Below are 19,312 nucleotides of genomic sequence, written 5' to 3'. Positions count from 1 at the left end.
TACTCTTAGAATCTCGACGCTCACATCAAATGTCTGGAACTTCGTTTGATCTATGGAAAAAGGAATTCTCCTGTTAATCTTTAAAGGCGAATAAGTATACGGCCCTCGATATGAATATCTGCCACATGAAAAGAAACCTCAAATAGGTATGTATAGTTTCGATGTCGCAGAGAATTGTTGAGGAGCAAAGGTTATCCGCGATATGCGATGTGAATACTACGCTGATTATTTAGCCGCGTGCGGGCCTAGTGAGGAACATCGACAGTGGAGATCAAGAGAAATCCTAACCGCTGATTTTCCAGAGGAAGCATCTTGGAAAAAGCTAGTCATCTGAGGAATTGAAGTGGGGTCAGTAACGACACATAAGCACTGTAAATTCAAACTAAGTCTCAAGTCATGACAAAACCACATCAAGTCACTTTTTCGTAGCCACACATTGTTGTGTCACAACACTTAGAGATGCCGCCGGGATATTGATTCATTAATTGCTTTCCAATCCACTTGTCGCGTAGTAGACCACAGCATAGTAACAGAATTCAAATCACATTATGAAAAGTTCATTGTCCATATGCAGCTGCGCAGCATGTGGCTGCATCCTTGGTATGACATTTGCTGATGCCGGCCTGATTGCAGCATTGACGACATGGGCTGTCAGCGGTGCACTTGTTTTGGCAAAGATTGTAGTCATTATAACAACTCTGCGTAGAAGTGCCATTATAACAAGTGACAAGTGCTTGATAGCATTGATCATAGCATGCCTGAGGATAGGAGCACTGGCTGTAGTAGCACTCATACACAGGCTGCACAGTGTTACATGCTATTGGCTTGCCTCCGGATTGCTGGGGGGCCGCAGCAGCTAGGGCACAAATAGCTGATAGAAGTAGCGACGGCAAATGCATGATGGAATGAGATGTCTGTCTCTGGACTGGTCAGAATCAGCATCAATCAATACCAAAGAGCCATCAGTTCAAAACGACCGAGAGGAAAGCATAACTTGTGCGCTTGACGGTGTTACTCTGATGTAAGCGATAATGAGATGTGATGGAGGGGAGTTCAGGGTTAATTTATACTTGATGGCCCCCGATAGTGACCTACTCAGCACTGTTGGCCTCTACAGCATAATGAGGCCTGGCATACCTTATGATGATCTAGATTGATTTGACACTTTGTGTTAGGTTTATCATGGTATCCTGCATTGGCTAGAACTTCCAGCCATTCACGCCATCGTCGGTACTATAGACCAAAGTTCCAGTCGTTAACATCAGGTCACTACTAGAATCGTACAAATAAGGTTATTATAGCGACCAGAAAAACACTCATATTCGCCCACGTTTAGGAAGAGAGCCGGGTCAAACCTCCAAAAATAAGCTCTGAGACAGAGAAGTTGCCGCTGACAAGGTAATTAATAGCGGTCTGGCTTTGAATTTGATCATGAAATTGAGATTTATCTGCCGAGCTTCATTCCCCTAAATTCGTGTGACACGTAGCCATAGCAGAGTTACAGGGAATTACCCCCTCATTAACTATATTATACTCGAGTCACTTTGAGGTATAGAAGCTTCGACTTTGAAGTTCACCAAAAGCACAACGCGAGCTGGATCCGGCTTGGAGCTCAAGGGGAGCTTGCTCCAGTGAGACACTATCAGGATGGTATAAACTTTTCTGATCGATAGGAACCATAGGGCTACCCAATTCAAAGGCAAAAGAGGCCTTGGCATGGAAACATCCATAAGAATGTTTCAATCTAGAACCCCTTAGCCACACATCTTCAATCAGGTGATCACCAAGAGAGTCATAGCACACCTGTGTAATTTGCTTTTCTCTGACTCACACGAGTACAGGGCCATAGGGCTGCCAGGTGCATATAGATCCTTCCAATCTGATATGGGTATAGAGGGTAGGCGTGAATAGAGTTTCATGTAATGACAGGTATGTAGAGAACGGGCGTATAGCTTCGAAAAACTAATCTATGTTTTTTCTTAATATAGAAGACGGTGTACAGTAAAAAAATCTAACCGCAGAAGATAGAAAGATTTGACCATCAAATTCCTTGACAGAAGAAAGCTGAATCTGAACCGTGTATTTTCGGGTTGTCTTATGACTGTAACAACACGAAATGGGAGAATCAAACACACTTCCAAGCATTTTCATCCTCGTAACTGCCTGGACCAACGTACTTGTTGCGCTTCGGGTATTTGCAGTGCTTGCGACGATATTCCACCTCTGTACCGTTGAACTTGGTACCACGTACAAATTCTGGTGCGATACCCTTTTCTACCCATTGCACCATCGCAAGGAGAACGTTGTCCTCTGGATCATTTCCTGCAAATGTACCTACACCTTGACCAATTGACCCGGCACCATCACCGGTCCCACAGTGACCCATTCCACTGATTGTGAAGAAGCGGTAAAAGTCATCCAGCTCCGATGGACTGAGGTTCATGGTATCAGCAACGTGCTTGTAGTACATCTTCGAGCTGTCAGACGAGATGATCGGGTCCTCCATGCCGTGATAATGAAGGACCTTGCCCTTCTTCTGGAAGGCAGAGAGGTCGCCTTGGAAAGTCGAGACCTCATATGGATCTTGCTTATTCGCGATAACAGCGTCATTCACAGTCCAGGATGCAGGGTCCCAAGCGGGATTGCTGTAAACGACATAGCGGAACCAATCCTCCGCGTAGTTGAATGGCTTGCCGTTATAGTAAACGTACGCCGCCGTCAGCTCCGATCCAGGTTGCATCCGAGGGTACAGAAGGGTGTCATCGTTGCCGTATAGAGGACTGAAAATAGTATTGACGGTCTTCAACTGTGTACCCGTAAGACACGAGCTGGAGCCAGCATTTGCGGTCGAGTTGCATAGCAATGTCTCAAAAACAGGCTGGCAAAGATCAGGATCCTCGATGATACCATCTGCGGCACCATCCAGATCATCACACTGTCGGAGAATCTCATTGTGAATGGTAATCCACTGAGCGTCCGTCACGAAGGTGGCTGCGCTGGAATCGCCGGTGGTCGGGAAGAATCGAGCACCCCAGTTGATAAGATTGATCAGGTTGAATGCTGGTGAACCAGCCACCACGCCATCAAAGTCATTGGGGAACTTCTGAATAGACTTCCAGCCCTCACGGCCGCCAGTCGAGCAGCCCAGATAGTATGATTTATCATAACCCTGGGTGTAGAATTGTTTAGTGAGTTTCTTTCCAACAACAACTCCGGTGTGGATAGCACGGTAAGCATAATCCTGGAGAACTTCAGTGTTGTGGTAGAAGTAGACACCGGTATCGCCGAAATGGCCATTGTTGGTGCCCACAGTAGCGAATCCGTATTGCGCGGCGTAGACCATGTCAGAGTATTGAATGCCTAAGAAATTAGATGTGAGTTCCAATGCTTGAAAATGTGAACGGGTAGAAACATACAGCCACCGAGGCCTCCATTTCCTGTACTCAAAAATCGACCAGAGTAGTTGCTAGGCAGCCACGCCTCCATGAAGATCTGACTTTTTTGCGAAGTCGTGACATTGAGCTCGATTCGGCAGAATTCGAATGTGCTGCTTGTGCTATCCGCGTTTGAACCGCAGACGGCAGGAACATTGGACATGGAGATGTTCGTTCCGACCGGTATATGGGTCACGCTATGAATTGTGGCATCTGCAACCTTAATTGTGTGTGCAAAGGACTCGCACTTTGCCTTGAAGGAACTTCTTTTGTCCACATCTCCATGGGCATAAGCACTCGCCGAAATGGCGAGCCCTGCGAGGAGCAGCGAAAACCGCATATCAGCAAAGTGATAGATAATCCCAAGTTGCTGTGAGACCTAAGATGATTTGGAAGATCCAAAATTAAACGACGCTGCACCAACAATATATACACCGTGTGTATCGAATACTAAATTAAATCTTGACCTCATTTAACGCAACGAGCATGGTCAAATACAATTGGTGACCGTACTAGTATCATATAAACAACATGAGCCCCCGCGTTGTGATGCTTAGCACGGATTCCCCGCTCTTCAATGTGACGAAAGCCGGCAAATAAGAAGATGAATACTGCCGATTTATTTACACCGAGGCTCTTCAGGCTAATTTTACTAGAGATTCCTCGTTGCCGGTGTCCTTGCCGTGTATTATTGGCGTTTTACGGCTATAAATGATTACACGTTGTCCATACGTGGAACATCATTGCGGGATAATACTCAAAGGACTTAGTGGCCCGAAAAAACCGGAAGAGCTTCCCGGAACGACGTTGTTTAGCCTAAGATCATACGCCTTTTTTGTCGCCAAGCTACTCAAGCTAGGGCGAGGCTTCAAAACAGCGCAGTTATAGAACAATCAGTAAGGCTTCGTGCATGTTCTGTGAAGGAGATCTACAGTGATGGCTCGTGCTCTAGTGTGTGATATTCAATGAAATTTATTGGATCACTTTCCATTCAATTTGGCGCCATGCTCAACTTGCTATTTCAACTAAACTATTTTCGATTATACTTAATACAGGCAATATTACAAAGAAATGTCCAAAATATAAAACAGTTGAAATTTGACCAAATTCTATAAATGGTCTTTCAACGTGTTTTGCACCTAATTGCATTAATACTAAGAAATTTGCCACAAAAACAAAGAAAGCTATTTTACTTAAAGGTCTGAATTGTACACCTCTTAATTTAGATAAATCTGTTATAGGCATAACCATTAAAGCTAATATGGCTGCAAACATAGCTATAACTCCTAACGACCCATCAGGCACAGACCCCAACACCGCATAGAAAGGCAATAAGTATCATTCTGGTACAATAGCAGGTGGTGTTTGCATTGGATTAGCCATTACATAATTTTCACTATCCCCTAATGCATTAGGCATAAAGAAAACAAATACTGATAATACTATTTATGACGCAGGGGCGTAAGATGGGTTTGAATCTTTAGATCGTAGGACTTGACTTGAAATTGTTCAGTCGCAGGAGGCGAGGTCTACACTACCTAGCCAAAACTAGGCCGATCGAGCTCGATAGCGCACGTTTTCCCGATCTGTATTGCAGTTAGCCGATCAATATATGTACGTTGGTATGAGATGTACAGTAGTAAATATTCAGTTAGTACAGTAGACTTTTGAAGGTTTCGTTAGTGCTGCACCACTGTGGGATGCCCCATCGGCAAATATGCACTAAGCGCTAAATACCCTCGCAAGGAGTGATAGTGCTTTTTATCTTCAATAGTTACTATTGATTAGTCAAATGAAAGATTTCCATGCCGAAGCTAGCGACGACTTGTGATGTCTATCATCATCCATTGTTTAAGAGCATTCGCCACCAGTAGCACGGACTCTGATCACAAATAATCGACTGTCTCTGCTCGTCTTATCATGACTCGTTCAGGCTCTGCCTCAAAGCAATCCACCCCGGTCGAGGGGTTATCCTCCTATCTTCCCTTCGCCTCCACAGATCATGGGTTGTGGTGGGATAATACGGCTTCTGTCATTGAGGACTATATTGATGCCGCACAATATAGTGTGGCGTCGCAGTTTGATTGTCTGCTCTTTTATCACAAATATATCGTGCCTTCTCTTGGTCGGTATCCATTGCCTGAGAATGAAGATGGACGCTAGAAAAGCTTTCTGTACAGGAGGGGAGAACCCTTGGAGTTGAGCTTCAACTACCAAAAAGCCTCGAAATGCACTGTTCGTTTGGCCCTCGAGCCTGTTGGCCCACATGCCGGAGAACATCCCGACCTTCTGAACGAATATGAAGCAAGAGCCCTTGTCAACAGAATTGCAGAACTAAACAGAGGTATCAATCTTCAGTGGTTTGACTTCTTTGATAAAGAAACCGCCTTGCATAATGACGATCTATCTCCTCTTAAGGAAAAGTTGAAGTGGGGTGCCCAGCTGTCCCAAAGGCTATCAAACCATACTTTGCCCCATGGCTGAAATCTTTGTCGACTGAAGTACCAACCCTCCAAATCATGTTTGAAGCCATCAGAAAGCTCGACACTCGCGGTTCATTTTCCAAAGGCCTCTCCGAGGTCGAGAACTACTTAGCCTCAACCGACCAGCTACTGTGGTCAGAAGAGAATTATCTTAGCTTCGACTGTGTTGACCCGCTCAAATCACGCCTCAAGCTATACGTCGCCGAGCAAGTTACCAGTTACCTGCTTTGACAGAGTCAAGAGCCACTGGATACTGGGAGGGCGTCTCAATAGTCCTGGTATTCGAAAAGGTCTATCTCTTCTTGAGGAGTTATGGCACCTACTTGGTTATCCGGAAGACTCCGCGCCACACACTGACAAATACCTACCATTCAATTTTAAATGGGAGCTTTGTCAATCGAGTGCGGAAATAGTACCCAAGGTATACTTTGCCCTCGGGAATGAGGTTGATCAGGCTTTCTCGGATGCGCTAGTCGGACTTTTCACGGAGCTTGGATGGTCTGATCAGATTGAGACCCACAAACGATCGATTGAATATGCCTTGAAAGTGTTAAAAAATCTCACTTCTAAATTTACATACCGCTGATAATCACAACAGTCCAGGATGCAACCTAAAGGAGACGACCCATGTGCTCACATGGATCACTGTCACATTTGAGGAACAGTCTTGGGCATATATCACAAGTATTGCAATGCCATCGGAGGCGGACAAAAGCTTCAGTTCAGGTAGTTAATCATCGGCAGATTAGCAAAATGCATCAAATGCCAAGGTTATTTCTCTACAACCTATTTATACTAGACAAAACTACTGGATCTTACTGCTTTCGTATTTAGTATCCTGCTTCGGCAGTAGGAGGGAAGATAGCTAGAACTATCACTTGATACTCTCACCTGGTTGTCATGGCGAAGGGCTGTGGAATCATTATGAATTCGAAACGGGCAATTGTTAGACATAGGTGTTTCGGCCAAAAGGCGGGGTAGATTGACGTAGCTTGTGACCTTATTCTATAAGGTAGTCTCAGAACGGAAGAATCGTAGTATATCTGGAAAAATTTCCTGCTTGAGACCTAGACCAAAACGGATTTGGCTAGTCGGCAAGTCGTTCTTAGTGGAGCATTCATCTAATCGAGATCCATGTTTCAAATGTGAAAAAAGCGGCAAACTTATGTCGCGTCCGTCTGAGTAAAGTTGACCTTTTTGAAACTATTCTTTTCCCTTAAACTTTATGATACCTAAACATTTTGGCCCAAGTCAGCCACATGGGGTCTTCTGAAACAAGGACGATCTCTACTAATCGTTTGAAGGATTTTTGTCCGCGTGATCCCTTTCCCGCTAGGTTTTTGACCTCTTAGCCTTGTGAGACAATCTAATCAGATACTGTAAGTTAGATTCATGGATGACATGAGCTGGATGATCGAAAACCCGGTCACTGAACCGTCCCTGACTCCCTGAAAATCTTGATCAGATAACGCAACCCGACAGTTAGGATAATTTAAATGGCACCGATCTTTGCCAAATTGATCGACTCTCCACCCCTTTCTACTACTTGATAGGACATCCAACGGCCTGAGAGGAGAATCTTCGGTACGGCTAGGCGAATAGGAATCGAGGATTGGGCATCTCGGGAAGCCGGTGGAACTTCGGCATGGTCATTCCCAGGGCTTCATGGTGGAGTGTCTAGTTTGGCATCGTCATACCATCGAAGGATCTTACCGCGCTATACCTTGTTAGACTCTCGGCGTGGTCCTGTTTCATGGATATTTGATTACTAAAGCATTACTCAAACATATCTGAAGAATCCTTGAAGAAATCGTCCACTTTTCACTTCCGAAAGAACCGTCGTCCTGCTCCACTCGACCAACGTTCCGCTGTTCTGGACGGTCGGCTCAAGATTTACAATGCTCGGTAAGCGGCTCATCTATGCCTGACAAGGAAGGTAGCCACTGGACCAAGAGAATTATGACATCCTATGGGCACGGCAAAGTTCCGGAGTCAGGAGGGTGCGAAACAGGCCACACCGATGGAGACATTGGGAGGATGGAAGATTAAATACTTTCAGAGCCCTTTGTTCTAACAAAAAGGAAGTTAGACCAGTTGATCCGACTTTTGTAAAATTGAGAGCAAATGCGGTTCCTACGTGTGAGCTGCCAGGCAGCTTTGATCGCTGCTGCCGGAAGCTTGGCTTCTGCCTCTACCTTCAAGAATGGACACTACGACTACATTGTCGTTGGAGGTGGTCCTTCCGGCATCATCAGCGCTGAGCGATTTGTTGAGGCCGGGAAGAAAGTGCTGCTCCTTGAACGAGGCACTGGTCCAACAGTGGCAACTGGTGCGAACGATACTCTTTCGTGGGACAACCAGTTGACGCCGATCGATCTTCCCGGCCTATCCGCTGATGTCGGTGCCCTTCCCGAGTGGAGCGAGTACATGTGCTCTGACACCGGAGGTATTGCTGCCTGTGTTCTTGGTGGGGGCACGACGGTGAACTATATGGTTTTTGTGCACCCTCCTGAGCATGACTTTGACGACAACAACAATTGGCCTGCGGGATGGAAGTGGAAGGATATCAAGCCTGCTGCTGAGAGGCTCTACAAGCGGAACCCTGGCACTATCTTGCCTTCAACTGATGGCAAGCGCTATGATCAGGGTGCCTATACAGTACTCTCGAAGTTCTTCAACAGGCTTGGCTGGAAGTCGGTTGATATGATCTCTCAGCCCAATGAGAAGCACCAGGTCTACAGTTATCCTTCCTGGAACATCAAGGACTTGGTTCGTGCTGGTCCTCTTCGCACTTATCTGCCCATTGCCCAGAAGAGCAAGAACTTCGACTTGCACCTGGGTATCAAGGTGCTCCGCGTCGTGCGCGAAGGCTGCCGGGTCACTGGCGTTGAAGTGCAGACCAGCTCTGGAAAGACCGAGATTATCACTCCTGCCCACAATGGTCGTGTTGTCCTCGCTGCCGGTGCTCTCTCAACTCCTCGTCTGCTCTTCAACTCTGGCATCGGTCCCAAGAACCAGATCGAGACAGCAAAGAAGAGCGGCATCACCGTTCCTGCCGAGAATGATTGGATTGACCTTCCCGTCGGTGTTGGAATCAAGGACCACCCGATCTTCACAGTCTCCGTCCAGACTAAAGGCGACTTTGGCATTCCCGACTACGATAGCATCTTGAACGGCAGCGACACCACCGATATCAACCTCTACAAGCAAGGCAACGGTCTTCTGACCCAGGGCAAGCACCGGATGATTTTCTTCAGCTCCAACAAGGTGCATGGCCAGACTCGCTACTACCAGGGGTCTTGCGCCCCTGCCGCAAACTCGGTCGTCGAGATTAAGGTCTACATGACCCACGGTCTTACTTCGTCTGGTCTTCTCGGTCTCGACTCGAAGCAGAACACCGTCATCGAACAGTCTCCCTACATGCGAACTGTAGGTGACCGTCAAGCTATGCGTTCTTTCATTCAACAGCTGGTGAATGACATCCATGCCCCTTCGTCTGGTTTCGAGTTGGTCAAGAAACTGAACACTTCTGCTATCCTCGCTTCTCCGTCTCCGGGTGACCACTATGCCTCCTCTGCCAAGATGGGCACTGACGATGGCCGGAAGAACGGTACCTCTGTCGTGGATATTAACACGAAGGTGTACGGAATGGACAACCTGGTAAGTTCAACTTATCTCCCAAATGCATTTGCTTCCTGAAGTGATACATACTGAAAACAATTCCACCGCACAGTTCATTGTTGATGGCAGTATTCACCCTGACCTCCCTACCGGCAACATCCAGGCCACTATCATGGTCGTCGCCGAGGCCGCGGCAGCCCGAATCCTTGCCCAGAAATAGATGGTTCCATATCAATCATCTCGTTGAGCGAGAAGATATAAAACATATGTACAAAAGGAGCGTTTAGACAGGTGTTTACTCGAAATTATTGATTGAAATTGAGAATTCTTTGAAAGTAGCAACGACTAATATAGCTGTAGAACGCAAGGCAACCAGCCCTAAAAGGCCAGCTCAGGCATTAAACGGAACGCCTATGAAGAGAGCTGCGTATGCCTGGGCGAGGGTTGTAACGAAGGCGACCGGAGCTAATAGCCCTTACGATGGAAAGTTCCACTACGACTACAAAAAGAGATAGATCGACCAAGAAACGCCGAAGCATCACATTTAAAAGATAAGTTTCAAAAGGCATCATGGCCAGGGAAATGTGAAGGCCGAGTTGCTATGATACATTTGGATTCCTTCTGCTACAGTGGAAGCAAAGTGAAAGGACAGTGAAAAAGAAAAATCAACATGCCATGTGTCTGTCCCATTTTACCAAGCATCCACGTCAAAGTTCTCCTCGCCAAAGTAAGAGACAACAACAGTTCGATCCGAGAACTTCCGACCAGCAAGCGCCTTCAGGGCACTAGAGGCAGACTCTTGGGTTTCGAATTTCACGTAGATCTTACCGACACCAGCGGCCTGGCGATTGCCGCCGGTGGGGCGAGGAATCTTCAGGCTCAAGACCTTGCCGTACTTGGCGCATTCCTCCTGGACGTCCTCGAGAATTTCCTCGTAGTCATCGTTGTCGAGAAGCTCGTCCACTGTTACCATGTTCAGGAGCTGAAGTACACGGCCCGTCTCCATATCTTGGGAGGTGGTCTTGGCGAACATAGACATGGCGTTGACACCCATGTCGAGACCAGCAGCCTGGGTGGTACCAATACTAGCGCGGACGACCTTGAGGTGACGATCGCCGAGCTCCATGCCGTTGAGACCTTCCACGGCAATGGTGGTGGCTGTCGGGTCAGCGTATTCGCAGAATGCAATGCCCTGCAATGTGTCAGAATGAAGTGTATACGATTTGCTGGAGAGCGGTACTTACCCGTGATTCCTCAGTTGAAGCGTCCTTGACCAGGACAAAGGACTTGAGTTCACCAAAGGACTTGAGCAGCATAGTGACAGGTTCCTCGGGGATGTATGCGGGAATGTTGGAAACGCAAATCTTGTTGGGTGAATCCGGCACCTCGTTGAGAAGCACTCCCTCCTGGTACTCCTGTTCCGCACTTCCATTGGGAACGATGTAGTCCTTGGGCCGGCGAACCTCGAGGCCCTTTTCGGCACCTTCCGCCATAGTGATACCATCGAAGGCCAAGGCAACCGTCGCGTCGTTGGGCGACTTGAATTCCAAAAGGGCAAATGACTGGTCATCGGCCACCTGTGCAGAGATACAAGGATCGACGCTGTGAACGACATTCAGGCCGTTAAGCTGTAGGTTGAAGAAGGACATGATGCTGTCTCCAGTCGCGCCAGCGGGGATATTGTAGACGAATAGACGCTTCGATTGACGGGAGTTAGACGGCTTGAGAGCTGTAGTCTCGGCTGAACCACCAGCAGGCTGGTTCATGAAAGCCTGCAGACGGCTGGGATCCATCGGCTGCTGACGAGGGGCTCCAGGCAGAGGGAACATCCCAGAAAGCTTAGCTTGCTCAGCGGTGACATTCTCATAGCCGGGGGGCTTGATATCCCATTGTGTCAGGCGACGCTTACGCTCCAACACTGATGGCACGTCCGTCAGGTCTGGAGTAGGCTCTTTCCTGCGTGGTGGTGAAGCACTGCGCCGTGGAGCGCGGTCGCCTCCAGGACCACCACCTCCACCCCTTCTGTCACCACCACGATCTTGTTCACCACGGTCCCGGCGGTCATCGCGGCCGCCGCGTCGAGGTCGTTCGTCGAATAGGTCTCGTCGGGGTCTGTCATCGAAATCGCGTCGGCGGCGATCACCACGGTCTCCGCCACGTTCTCCACGCTCTCCTCGCTCAGGGCGCTCAGGGCGCTCAGGGCGCTCGCCACGCTCGCCACGGTCACCTCGGTCCCATTCACGGTCTTCCCGGCGGCCGGAATAGCGGTCCTCTCGCTCTCGGGCACGGTAGTCGCGGCTTGAAGAGTAGGAATTGGCCTCTGGTTCACGTCGCGCACCACGCGAGCCAAAGTGAGGAGAACGTGATCGCCGTCTCTCTCCTCCTCCTTGTCCTCCTCCTCCTCGCTCTGCCCGATCGCCTCTGTCACCTCGGTCTCGATCGCGGCGCTCGTCGCGCTGATTTAGGTTAGTCGCAGCCAGATGAAAGGCACAATTGTCACTTACGAAGTGATCACGGGGACGACCCGAGTCTAGAAAAGTTAGCATGATTCAAACGAGGCGACCAAGGTTACTAACCTCTGGAGGAATAGGTGTCACCGTTCATGTTGAGCTTTTTGAGTGACGAGGCTACTGAGTGGTACCGCAGCGAAGGGGAAAACTGGAAGCTCCTGCTTGGGGGCGGTATGCCCTTGACCGCCTTCCACTGGCCCCAGTCCTGGCAGAAATGCTTCTTATCGGCGTATCACTTTTCGATAGGCCCAGAATCGCAAACTTCCTGTCAACTGCAAGGATGACGGGCGCGTTTTCAGAGTGGCGCAAGCTGCCGATAAGTCTGAGTGAGCTTTGCATCAATACAACCTTGCGCTGTGGCCAATCTTTCAGGTAAAGTTCACTGGATTGCTTTACAAGTCGTTGACCGCATGTGCTAACCCCTTGTAGATGGCAACAGATCCCCGAAAGTGAAGAATGGCGTTGTGTGCTTTATGGCAAGCTCCTGTCTTTGAAGCAAGACTCATCAAATCTCTATTACCGCGATTATCGATCACCATCTTCCGCCTCTCTACCAACTCCGCCGACTTCAGAGATTCCATCTCGGGCGCAATCCGACACAGAACCCGGCGACGGCAAGGCGCATGCAGACAGCTCGCATGAAGACCATGTTCTCCGAATTATAAAGCACTATCTCAATCTATCGTCAAATCTGTCCAATCTCTATACCCAATGGTCCGCACAAGATCCCAATTTCAGGAAAAAGGCAGCCCAGTTTACTGGAATTCGGATCTTGCGCCAAGATGCCTGGGAAGCGCTGGTATCATTCATATGCAGCAGCAACAACAATATCTCCCGGATCTCACAAATGGTAGAAAAATTGTGTCTCAACTACGGACCCTTCATTGCCAAGGTTGGCGAACGCTCATACCATGATTTCCCTACGCCAGAGGCTTTGGCGGGCAAAGACGTGGAAAGCAATCTCCGCACCTTAGGCTTTGGGTATCGCGCAAAGTATATCTACCAGACCGCTGTCATGGTCTCTCAAGAAAGAGAGAAAGGCTGGTTAGATAGCCTCTGCAACCCCGAATCACCGGCTTTCGGGGTGGAAGCAAAGCCTGGTGACGAGATGAAGCCCGAAGGACGGCAAGGTTACCGTGATGCCCATGAGAAACTTCTCGAACTACAAGGCGTCGGGCCAAAGGTGTCCGATTGTGTGTGCTTGATGGGCCTTGGATGGGGCGAATCAGTACCCGTCGATACCCATGGTAAGGCGTTCTAAGGCCTCTTCGAATCATTTTCTAACCTCGAGCAGTATGGCAAATCGCACAACGAGACTACCGTTTTGGTAAAAGCTCCCATAAATCGCTCACTAAAGCGACATATGATGCTGTAGCCAATCACTTCCGCAAGCTATGGGGTCAGGAAGCAGGATGGGCACATAGTGTGCTCTTTACAGCAGACCTGCGGTCCTTTGCGGATCGACTCGCAGCAACGAAGAAGGTTGATGTGTCAGTGAAGGAGGAGGACTCGGAGATCAAAATCAAGACCGACGTGACAACTGCTGTGGCATTAACTGTGCCTAAGGAGGAACCCGTGGATATAAAGGTCGAGGACTCGGAGATCAAGCCTGTCACGAAGGCGGCCCGAGGGAAGAAGAGAAAAGACTCGACGGAGGCCATCGTGCATGCATCTCAGACGACAGAGACCAGGAGGGTGTCCAAGCGACTGCGTCGATAGAAGGTTGCCCAGGTGTGATCTGGCGTACAATGTATATTACAACTGTGTATTAAGTGTACGAGTCATGGATCCTGATCAAGGACGAGGATTGTAAAGTAAAATCTGTTCATTGGGTCTATTCTAGATTGTTTTTGGACGTATATAATGAGCCTAGAAGCAAAGTCAGTAAGACAGTCTCCCAAAATGAATGACAAGCGTGTAGAAGCCATTTGACAAGATCAGAAGTCCAGTTAGATCATCGAAGACGCATCCGAAAACGCGCCTTCTGACATAAGAGGTACCAGAAAAATAGTAAAAATGTGTGTTTCATCATTAAGGGGTAAGTTGGCAGGCAAAGAAGAGAAACGAGTGACACTGACCGTATGGAATGGCGGAAGAGCGGACAAGATATATCGATTGGCGTAATTAGAACAACAGGCGAATCTCTCAAAACCAAGAGTAACTGTGGGAAACATCAATCCGGACAAGAAACCTCAGGAAGAGATATCCAAACTGTTGTTTTGTGTTTATCAAAAGACAAGCAAAAGCGGAAAGCGGGACGGTTTTGAGGTTCGAGGAAAATCCTGCGGAAAAATAAGCGAACCGGAACCACGTGACCCACACACTTGCCCGTTCCCTGCCAACCTTCAACCCATCCAACTCCACCTTGGAACTTCTCCTCTATCCATCTCGACAACCTCCGACGGACCAACCTACACAGCAAAAATGGGTCGCCTTCACTCCAAGGGCAAGGGCATTTCGTCCTCTGCGATTCCCTACTCCCGCGCCGCTCCCGCCTGGCTCAAGACCACCCCCGAGCAGGTTGTTGACCACATCTGCAAGCTGGCCAAGAAGGGTGCCACCCCTTCCCAGATCGGTGTTGTCCTCCGTGACTCCCACGGTGTTGCCCAGGTCAAGATTGTGACCGGTAAGGAATTCCCTGTTTCTGGCTCGAATGCGCGAGTGAAAAAGCGACATGCGATCTTTTTTTTTTCAAGATCGGGAAATGAAAAAATTGTGTGTACTAACATCTGTGTGTGAATAGGTAACAAGATCCTCCGCATCCTCAAGGGCAACGGTACGACTTCCTTCGACAATTCCCTCCTCATCGCTTCAATTGGATGAAGAACGAGTGCAATCGCATGTGAACTTTTCGCAAAATTCTCTGGAAACTGGGATTGAAAATTTCACATCGCGATCGTTCCTCGATCCTTCCTCTCCAACACATACACATACTCTGGTTGCAGAAATGCACCAGCAGCTAAGCCTCTGCTTGGTCCTAGAACAAGACTGACAGAGAGATTTTTTGGAATATACAGGCCTCGCTCCCGAGCTCCCCGAGGACCTTTACTTCCTGATCAAGAAGGTAAGCACATGCATGCTCTTTTTTTCCCTTGCTCTCCCTTTCTGCATAAGATGCACTTCCACGAATCGCCTCCCACTAACATGTAATTTCACTAGGCCGTCGCTGTCCGCAAGCACCTCGAGCGCAACCGCAAGGACAAGGACTCCAAGTTCCGCCTCATTCTGATCGAGTCCCGCATCCACCGTCTGTCCCGCTACTACAAGACCGTCGGTGTCCTGCCCCCCACCTGGCGCTACGAGAGCGCCACCGCCTCCACCCTCGTCGCATAAGCGAAGGCGTGGTTGTTTGTGGTCATTGGGGATGGAGTTGTGAAGGAATTTCGTTTCTGGCATATTATGTCGAGGGCTCAACCTTTCTTCTTCCATATGTGCTAGATCCGCCCACTCAAAAAAAGAACTATTACGAGTTATACCCATGTCTTTTTGATTCCTTCCATTTGCACTGAGCAAGTACAGTATTCGTAGATCAAATGTAGACCGTATGAAGTAGTAAAATCAAGGGTATATTGTTCGTGTACGTCGTTCATCTCGAAACCCTCATGTACAATCGATTATATTGTATTAGCATGAGAACATATATGTACAGCATCAAACCATCACTCACTCAGTCCTCACTTCCCTCGCAACAGCATTACAAAGCTCAACCTGCACCCCCGCCCCAAGAAGAATATGAATCCACAACCGCTGAGTATCACTCAACCGATCATTCTCCGACTTAACCTCCACAAACAAAACCGTCTTCTTCTCTGCACTCCACAAAAAGAGATCCGGAATCCCCCCACCACGCTGCTGGTACTCTTGCGCCATGACCTTGCATATGGTAGCCAGTGCTTCACCACGGAAACATTGCACGATCTCGATTAGGTCGTCTAGCTCGAAGGACCAGTCGATTCCAATTGCGCAGGGCTGGGTGGCTGATTCGCGGTCGTGGATTTCGCGGATGAGACGCTCGGCATCGCCGTTGGTGATTTCGACGAGGCGGTGGTTGATTTCTGAGGCGCGGGATGGGTAGAATACGTCTGTGTGGAGGTCTAGGGGGCAGGTTTGGAAGGGGGTTTGGAAGACATTTGGGATGTAGGTGAAGAGGATGTCGTAGAAGAGGAGGCCGAACTGTGTATAGATGGGCGTTAGAATAAAATGTAGCTTTGTAGCTTTGTAGTTTCGTCCATACGGATGTGTATAGTGTATAGATCGGGGAGAGGTCAATATAACTCACCAAAGTACGAACAATCCCCCCTCAGAATGATACCCCTTCCACCCATGATCCCGATACCAACTCAAACACATACTCTCAACACGACACTCCCCACCCTCCCTCTCATCAATCCAAACAGTAGCCTTCCCTTTCTTCGGCCCCTCGTCCCTCTCAATCCGAATCCCCTCAACCGTCCGCTCAACAGGTTTACTCAACATAACATGACCAAAATCATGTTGGTCCCGTTTAACCACCCTCAACGCCTTTTCAAGCTTCATAATCCGTTTCTGGAGATCATAGTGATATATCAAATGACAAAGCGGATCCTCAAGTCCCTCCTCGCACGTCCGCAGCGCAACTCGTTTCCAGAATTTGCGCTGGTTCTCCTCATTGCGGCCCTCTGTGGGTGTCAAGGCCGACAGGTAGTGTTCTTCTAGTAGGGCTTTGCGCTGGTACCAGGCCCCGCGACGGGAGGCGTGGAAGAGGCGCTGGGCGAGGAGTTCGGTGAGGATTTCGTGTTCGCGCTTGTGTTCTTTGAAGCGGCCTAGTGGGTTCAGGCTTTTGTGGATGATTCTTGTGTATACCCAGGCTGGGGAGAAACGTCGTAGGTATGCGCCTTCGCCGATTTCGTAGATGGAATCTTCTTTGCGTTGTTCTTCGTTGACGAGTTCTCTCCATCGTGGGTAGAGCTCGTTAGCCAGGTCGATGATTTGCTGCAGGGATTCTGTGCTTGCTGGACCGTTGAACTCCAGGATATTGTCAATATCGAATTGAGTTCGAATAGCAGATTCAAATTCCAAGAGCGCGGCTCTGGATGAGAATATGGAGTTTGATCGACACACGATGTACTGGGGGAAATTTCGCCGTGATATCTTTGCCAGGATGATCGTCGTCAAGGACTTCTCCGTCCACTCGGTCGACCGATAGAATACCAAATGCACACGCTCGAAGAGAGCACGGGGCCCCACCGTGAGTCGGATACATTGACCTGTGTAATCCAGGATCTTCTGGAGAAAGTGGCCATCCCTATTACCAGGTTGATCCGTGCTTGGCTGGTCCTTGAACCCGAGTCCGGTTTGAGATTGACTGGTCTCGCAAAGAGCTGCCAGCAGCTCTTTCTTGTTCTTTCCTTGGGCCTTGACTTCTTTTGCAAAACCCTTCAGTTCGTCGAGCAACAGGAGAGACGACGCTTCTTCCAGCGTGGTAATTTCCTGCGTACCGTCGGCGAATCGAAAACTATTTCCGAAGTTTAGATCACCTGTATCTTGATCCTCGTTCTTGGGTAATACACGATCTCGCTGGAGATCAGTAGCCACCGCGGCCAAGTCCGAGATGTCGGAATAATAGCCCAATCGATTGATACGATGCCAGGCAGAGGTTTTGCGAAGGAAAAGCCGTACATATCTAAAAACAAATAATCGACATCTCAGCTAGTACCCAAATTGACATTCCATAAAGCCGTAGAGAACTTACAGATACTGCGACTCATAGGACAAATCCTTCCACTGATTAAACACCTCCATCTCAGCCCCATCAAACAAATGCGACTCCTCATCCAGCACTGTCTCCAGCGCCAAATTAAACGCATCCACATAAATCGAACTCTTCCCCCGCTGCCACACCCCATCCCGCAATCTTACATGCAGCCCGGGTTCAGCATCAGCATTATCATTCTCGACCTTACTAGCCTCGTACGCCTTGATCGCGTCCTCATCCGTCTGAACCGCAGGCAAAGAAGTCTCCAATTCAGTCTGGCTGCTGGGAATGTAAGCATCCGGCTCCTCGGTAACAGGTACAGGCGTAGGCGTATCCACAGCACCGGAGGAAGGACTTGGACTTGGTGGGCGCTTCTCGGGGAGATTGGGTTCGAGATCGGTGTCTTTTTCAGAGGTCCGTCGTCGCTTCACAGATCGCTGAGTCTCCCAGTAATGTAACAGTGACATACTGGAGAGATGCCATGGGCGATTGATTCCTCGCACCACAATGCTCATGCACGATATGGATCGAGGCCCGCAGTCGCGCGTCGAGTGCTTCGCGAGAGAACACGAGGTCACGTGTGTAATATGCCTTGATTGGGTGGTGTTTGCACTGTTTGTAGATAGTGTGACTGCGAGAGCGAAAGAAGCAGCTTACAATCGACAAACTTCTGTGTAAAGATACTGTATAGAACTGGCAGCGATGTTATAGTCACAATCTGCTCTACGTCTTGAAACATTGTCATGGCTGATACACCAGTAAGCCCTCCCATCCTCTCACCATCTCCGTGCGGCGGGAAGCAGCGCTTCCAGAACAGGAGCTCCACAGCTCTCCGCTCCGCGCAACACACCTTGCTCACCAAAGAACTCAATCCATCTTTCTACCACCTCTCCAATTCTCTATCCACGCATGACACTACACTACAGCTACCCCCAGAGGACATCCATCTAATCATTGCTCTTTAATTCCCTGTCCAGTCCGCCCCCGCGCCTTCAACATCCACGCCCTTACCCACCGATTCCTCCACCACCTTACCTCCACAAAGACAAACCACAACCACAATGGCAGACACAAACGGCGGCCCGAACACACCCTCCTTCGACCTCTCCAGCGCCGCAGCAACCCAAGTCCGACCCGGCGGTGCCCCGGCCCGAGTATTCCTCAACGAGAAGATTGTGCCGTATCTGCTTGAAGGGATGAAGACTATTACGAGGGACCAGTGAGTTATTGCACTGCACGATAGTTATAATTAGAAGAAGAGAAGGAGGTCAGGTCTAACTCGTTCATATTAGACCTGCCAATCCGCTCCAGGTGCTAGGCGAATTCCTGATTCAGAAGAGCAAGGAAGTCGAAGGTGATGCGAAGAAAGAGTCGGAGTGAAAGCTGTTCCAACAGTCGAGGGATTTTGAGATTTTTGGTGTTTAAGGCGCTTACATGGATTGGTTCCAATGGTTGAGTATCGCGGAGGAAATTGTTTGAGTATCTATTGCTCTCTTTGAATAAGAGAAGAGGATACTGTGTGTGCGGATA

The 19,312-nt window shown here is 48.8% G+C and overlaps 8 protein-coding genes across 8 annotated transcripts; 5 read left to right on the top strand and 3 right to left on the bottom strand.

Moving 5' to 3' along the window:
• Positions 1–2,125: 2,125 nt before the first annotated feature.
• On the bottom strand, positions 2,126–3,774 carry N7473_003260 (feruloyl esterase B-1; the record flags this gene model as incomplete). The annotated part of the gene is made up of 2 exons (XM_057149200.1): positions 2,126–3,360; positions 3,417–3,774. The coding sequence occupies 2 exons, from the start codon at positions 3,772–3,774 to the stop codon at positions 2,126–2,128; spliced, it is 1,593 nt and encodes a 530-aa protein (XP_057012854.1).
• Positions 3,775–5,953: 2,179 nt separating this feature from the next.
• N7473_003259 (aromatic prenyltransferase) lies at positions 5,954–6,148 on the top strand (the record flags this gene model as incomplete). Its single annotated transcript, XM_057149199.1, has 1 exon — positions 5,954–6,148. One exon carries the CDS (start codon positions 5,954–5,956, stop codon positions 6,146–6,148), a length of 195 nt encoding a protein of 64 aa, XP_057012853.1.
• A 1,893-nt stretch (positions 6,149–8,041) lies between these two features.
• On the top strand, positions 8,042–9,758 carry N7473_003258 (putative cellobiose dehydrogenase; the record flags this gene model as incomplete). The annotated part of the gene is made up of 2 exons (XM_057149198.1): positions 8,042–9,577; positions 9,651–9,758. 2 exons carry the CDS (start codon positions 8,042–8,044, stop codon positions 9,756–9,758), a joined length of 1,644 nt encoding a protein of 547 aa, XP_057012852.1.
• A 471-nt stretch (positions 9,759–10,229) lies between these two features.
• N7473_003257 (splicing factor u2af large subunit) lies at positions 10,230–12,142 on the bottom strand (the record flags this gene model as incomplete). Its single annotated transcript, XM_057149197.1, has 4 exons — positions 10,230–10,730; positions 10,783–11,994; positions 12,043–12,068; positions 12,115–12,142. The coding sequence occupies 4 exons, from the start codon at positions 12,140–12,142 to the stop codon at positions 10,230–10,232; spliced, it is 1,767 nt and encodes a 588-aa protein (XP_057012851.1).
• Positions 12,143–12,298: 156 nt separating this feature from the next.
• Positions 12,299–13,866, top strand: N7473_003256 (8-oxoguanine glycosylase OGG1). Its single transcript, XM_057149196.1, has 3 exons — positions 12,299–12,420; positions 12,478–13,295; positions 13,343–13,866. Exons 1-3 carry the CDS (start codon positions 12,329–12,331, stop codon positions 13,765–13,767), a joined length of 1,335 nt encoding a protein of 444 aa, XP_057012850.1. The 5' UTR covers positions 12,299–12,328; the 3' UTR covers positions 13,768–13,866.
• Positions 13,867–14,472: 606 nt separating this feature from the next.
• N7473_003255 (40S ribosomal protein uS15) lies at positions 14,473–15,381 on the top strand (the record flags this gene model as incomplete). The annotated part of the gene is made up of 4 exons (XM_057149195.1): positions 14,473–14,674; positions 14,792–14,824; positions 15,066–15,112; positions 15,208–15,381. 4 exons carry the CDS (start codon positions 14,473–14,475, stop codon positions 15,379–15,381), a joined length of 456 nt encoding a protein of 151 aa, XP_057012849.1.
• Positions 15,382–15,647: 266 nt separating this feature from the next.
• N7473_003254 (fanconi-associated nuclease 1) lies at positions 15,648–18,302 on the bottom strand. Its single transcript, XM_057149194.1, has 3 exons — positions 17,780–18,302; positions 16,336–17,710; positions 15,648–16,221 (listed from the first exon to the last, which is right to left on the bottom strand). The coding sequence occupies exons 1-3, from the start codon at positions 18,295–18,297 to the stop codon at positions 15,712–15,714; spliced, it is 2,403 nt and encodes an 800-aa protein (XP_057012848.1). The 5' UTR covers positions 18,298–18,302; the 3' UTR covers positions 15,648–15,711.
• A 223-nt stretch (positions 18,303–18,525) lies between these two features.
• N7473_003253 (DPY30/SDC1 family protein) lies at positions 18,526–19,162 on the top strand (the record flags this gene model as incomplete). Its single annotated transcript, XM_057149193.1, has 3 exons — positions 18,526–18,540; positions 18,760–19,001; positions 19,075–19,162. 3 exons carry the CDS (start codon positions 18,526–18,528, stop codon positions 19,160–19,162), a joined length of 345 nt encoding a protein of 114 aa, XP_057012847.1.
• Positions 19,163–19,312: the final 150 nt, after the last annotated feature.

The sequence above is a fragment of the Penicillium subrubescens genome, assembly GCF_028828155.1.
Source record: "Penicillium subrubescens strain IBT 31985 chromosome Unknown utg000002l_segment0_segment0, whole genome shotgun sequence".
Classification (NCBI taxonomy): Eukaryota; Fungi; Ascomycota; class Eurotiomycetes; order Eurotiales; family Aspergillaceae; genus Penicillium; species Penicillium subrubescens.
The sequence above is the reverse complement of the archived record's forward strand: the minus strand, read 5'-3'. Positions and strand labels throughout refer to the sequence as shown.

Coding starts and splice junctions, on each gene's coding strand:
- N7473_003256 (XM_057149196.1), top strand. CDS start 12,329: ATGACGGGCGCGTTTTCAGAGTGGCGCAAGCTGCCGATAAGTCTGAGT. Junction 12,421..12,477: donor CGCTGTGGCCAATCTTTCAG/GTAAAGTTCACT, acceptor AACCCCTTGTAG/ATGGCAACAGATCCCCGAAA. Junction 13,296..13,342: donor AGTACCCGTCGATACCCATG/GTAAGGCGTTCT, acceptor AACCTCGAGCAG/TATGGCAAATCGCACAACGA.
- N7473_003254 (XM_057149194.1), bottom strand. CDS start 18,297: ATGAGCATTGTGGTGCGAGGAATCAATCGCCCATGGCATCTCTCCAGT. Junction 17,711..17,779: donor TCCTATGAGTCGCAGTATCT/GTAAGTTCTCTA, acceptor ATTTGTTTTTAG/ATATGTACGGCTTTTCCTTC. Junction 16,222..16,335: donor ATTCTGAGGGGGGATTGTTC/GTACTTTGGTGA, acceptor ATCTATACACAG/TTCGGCCTCCTCTTCTACGA.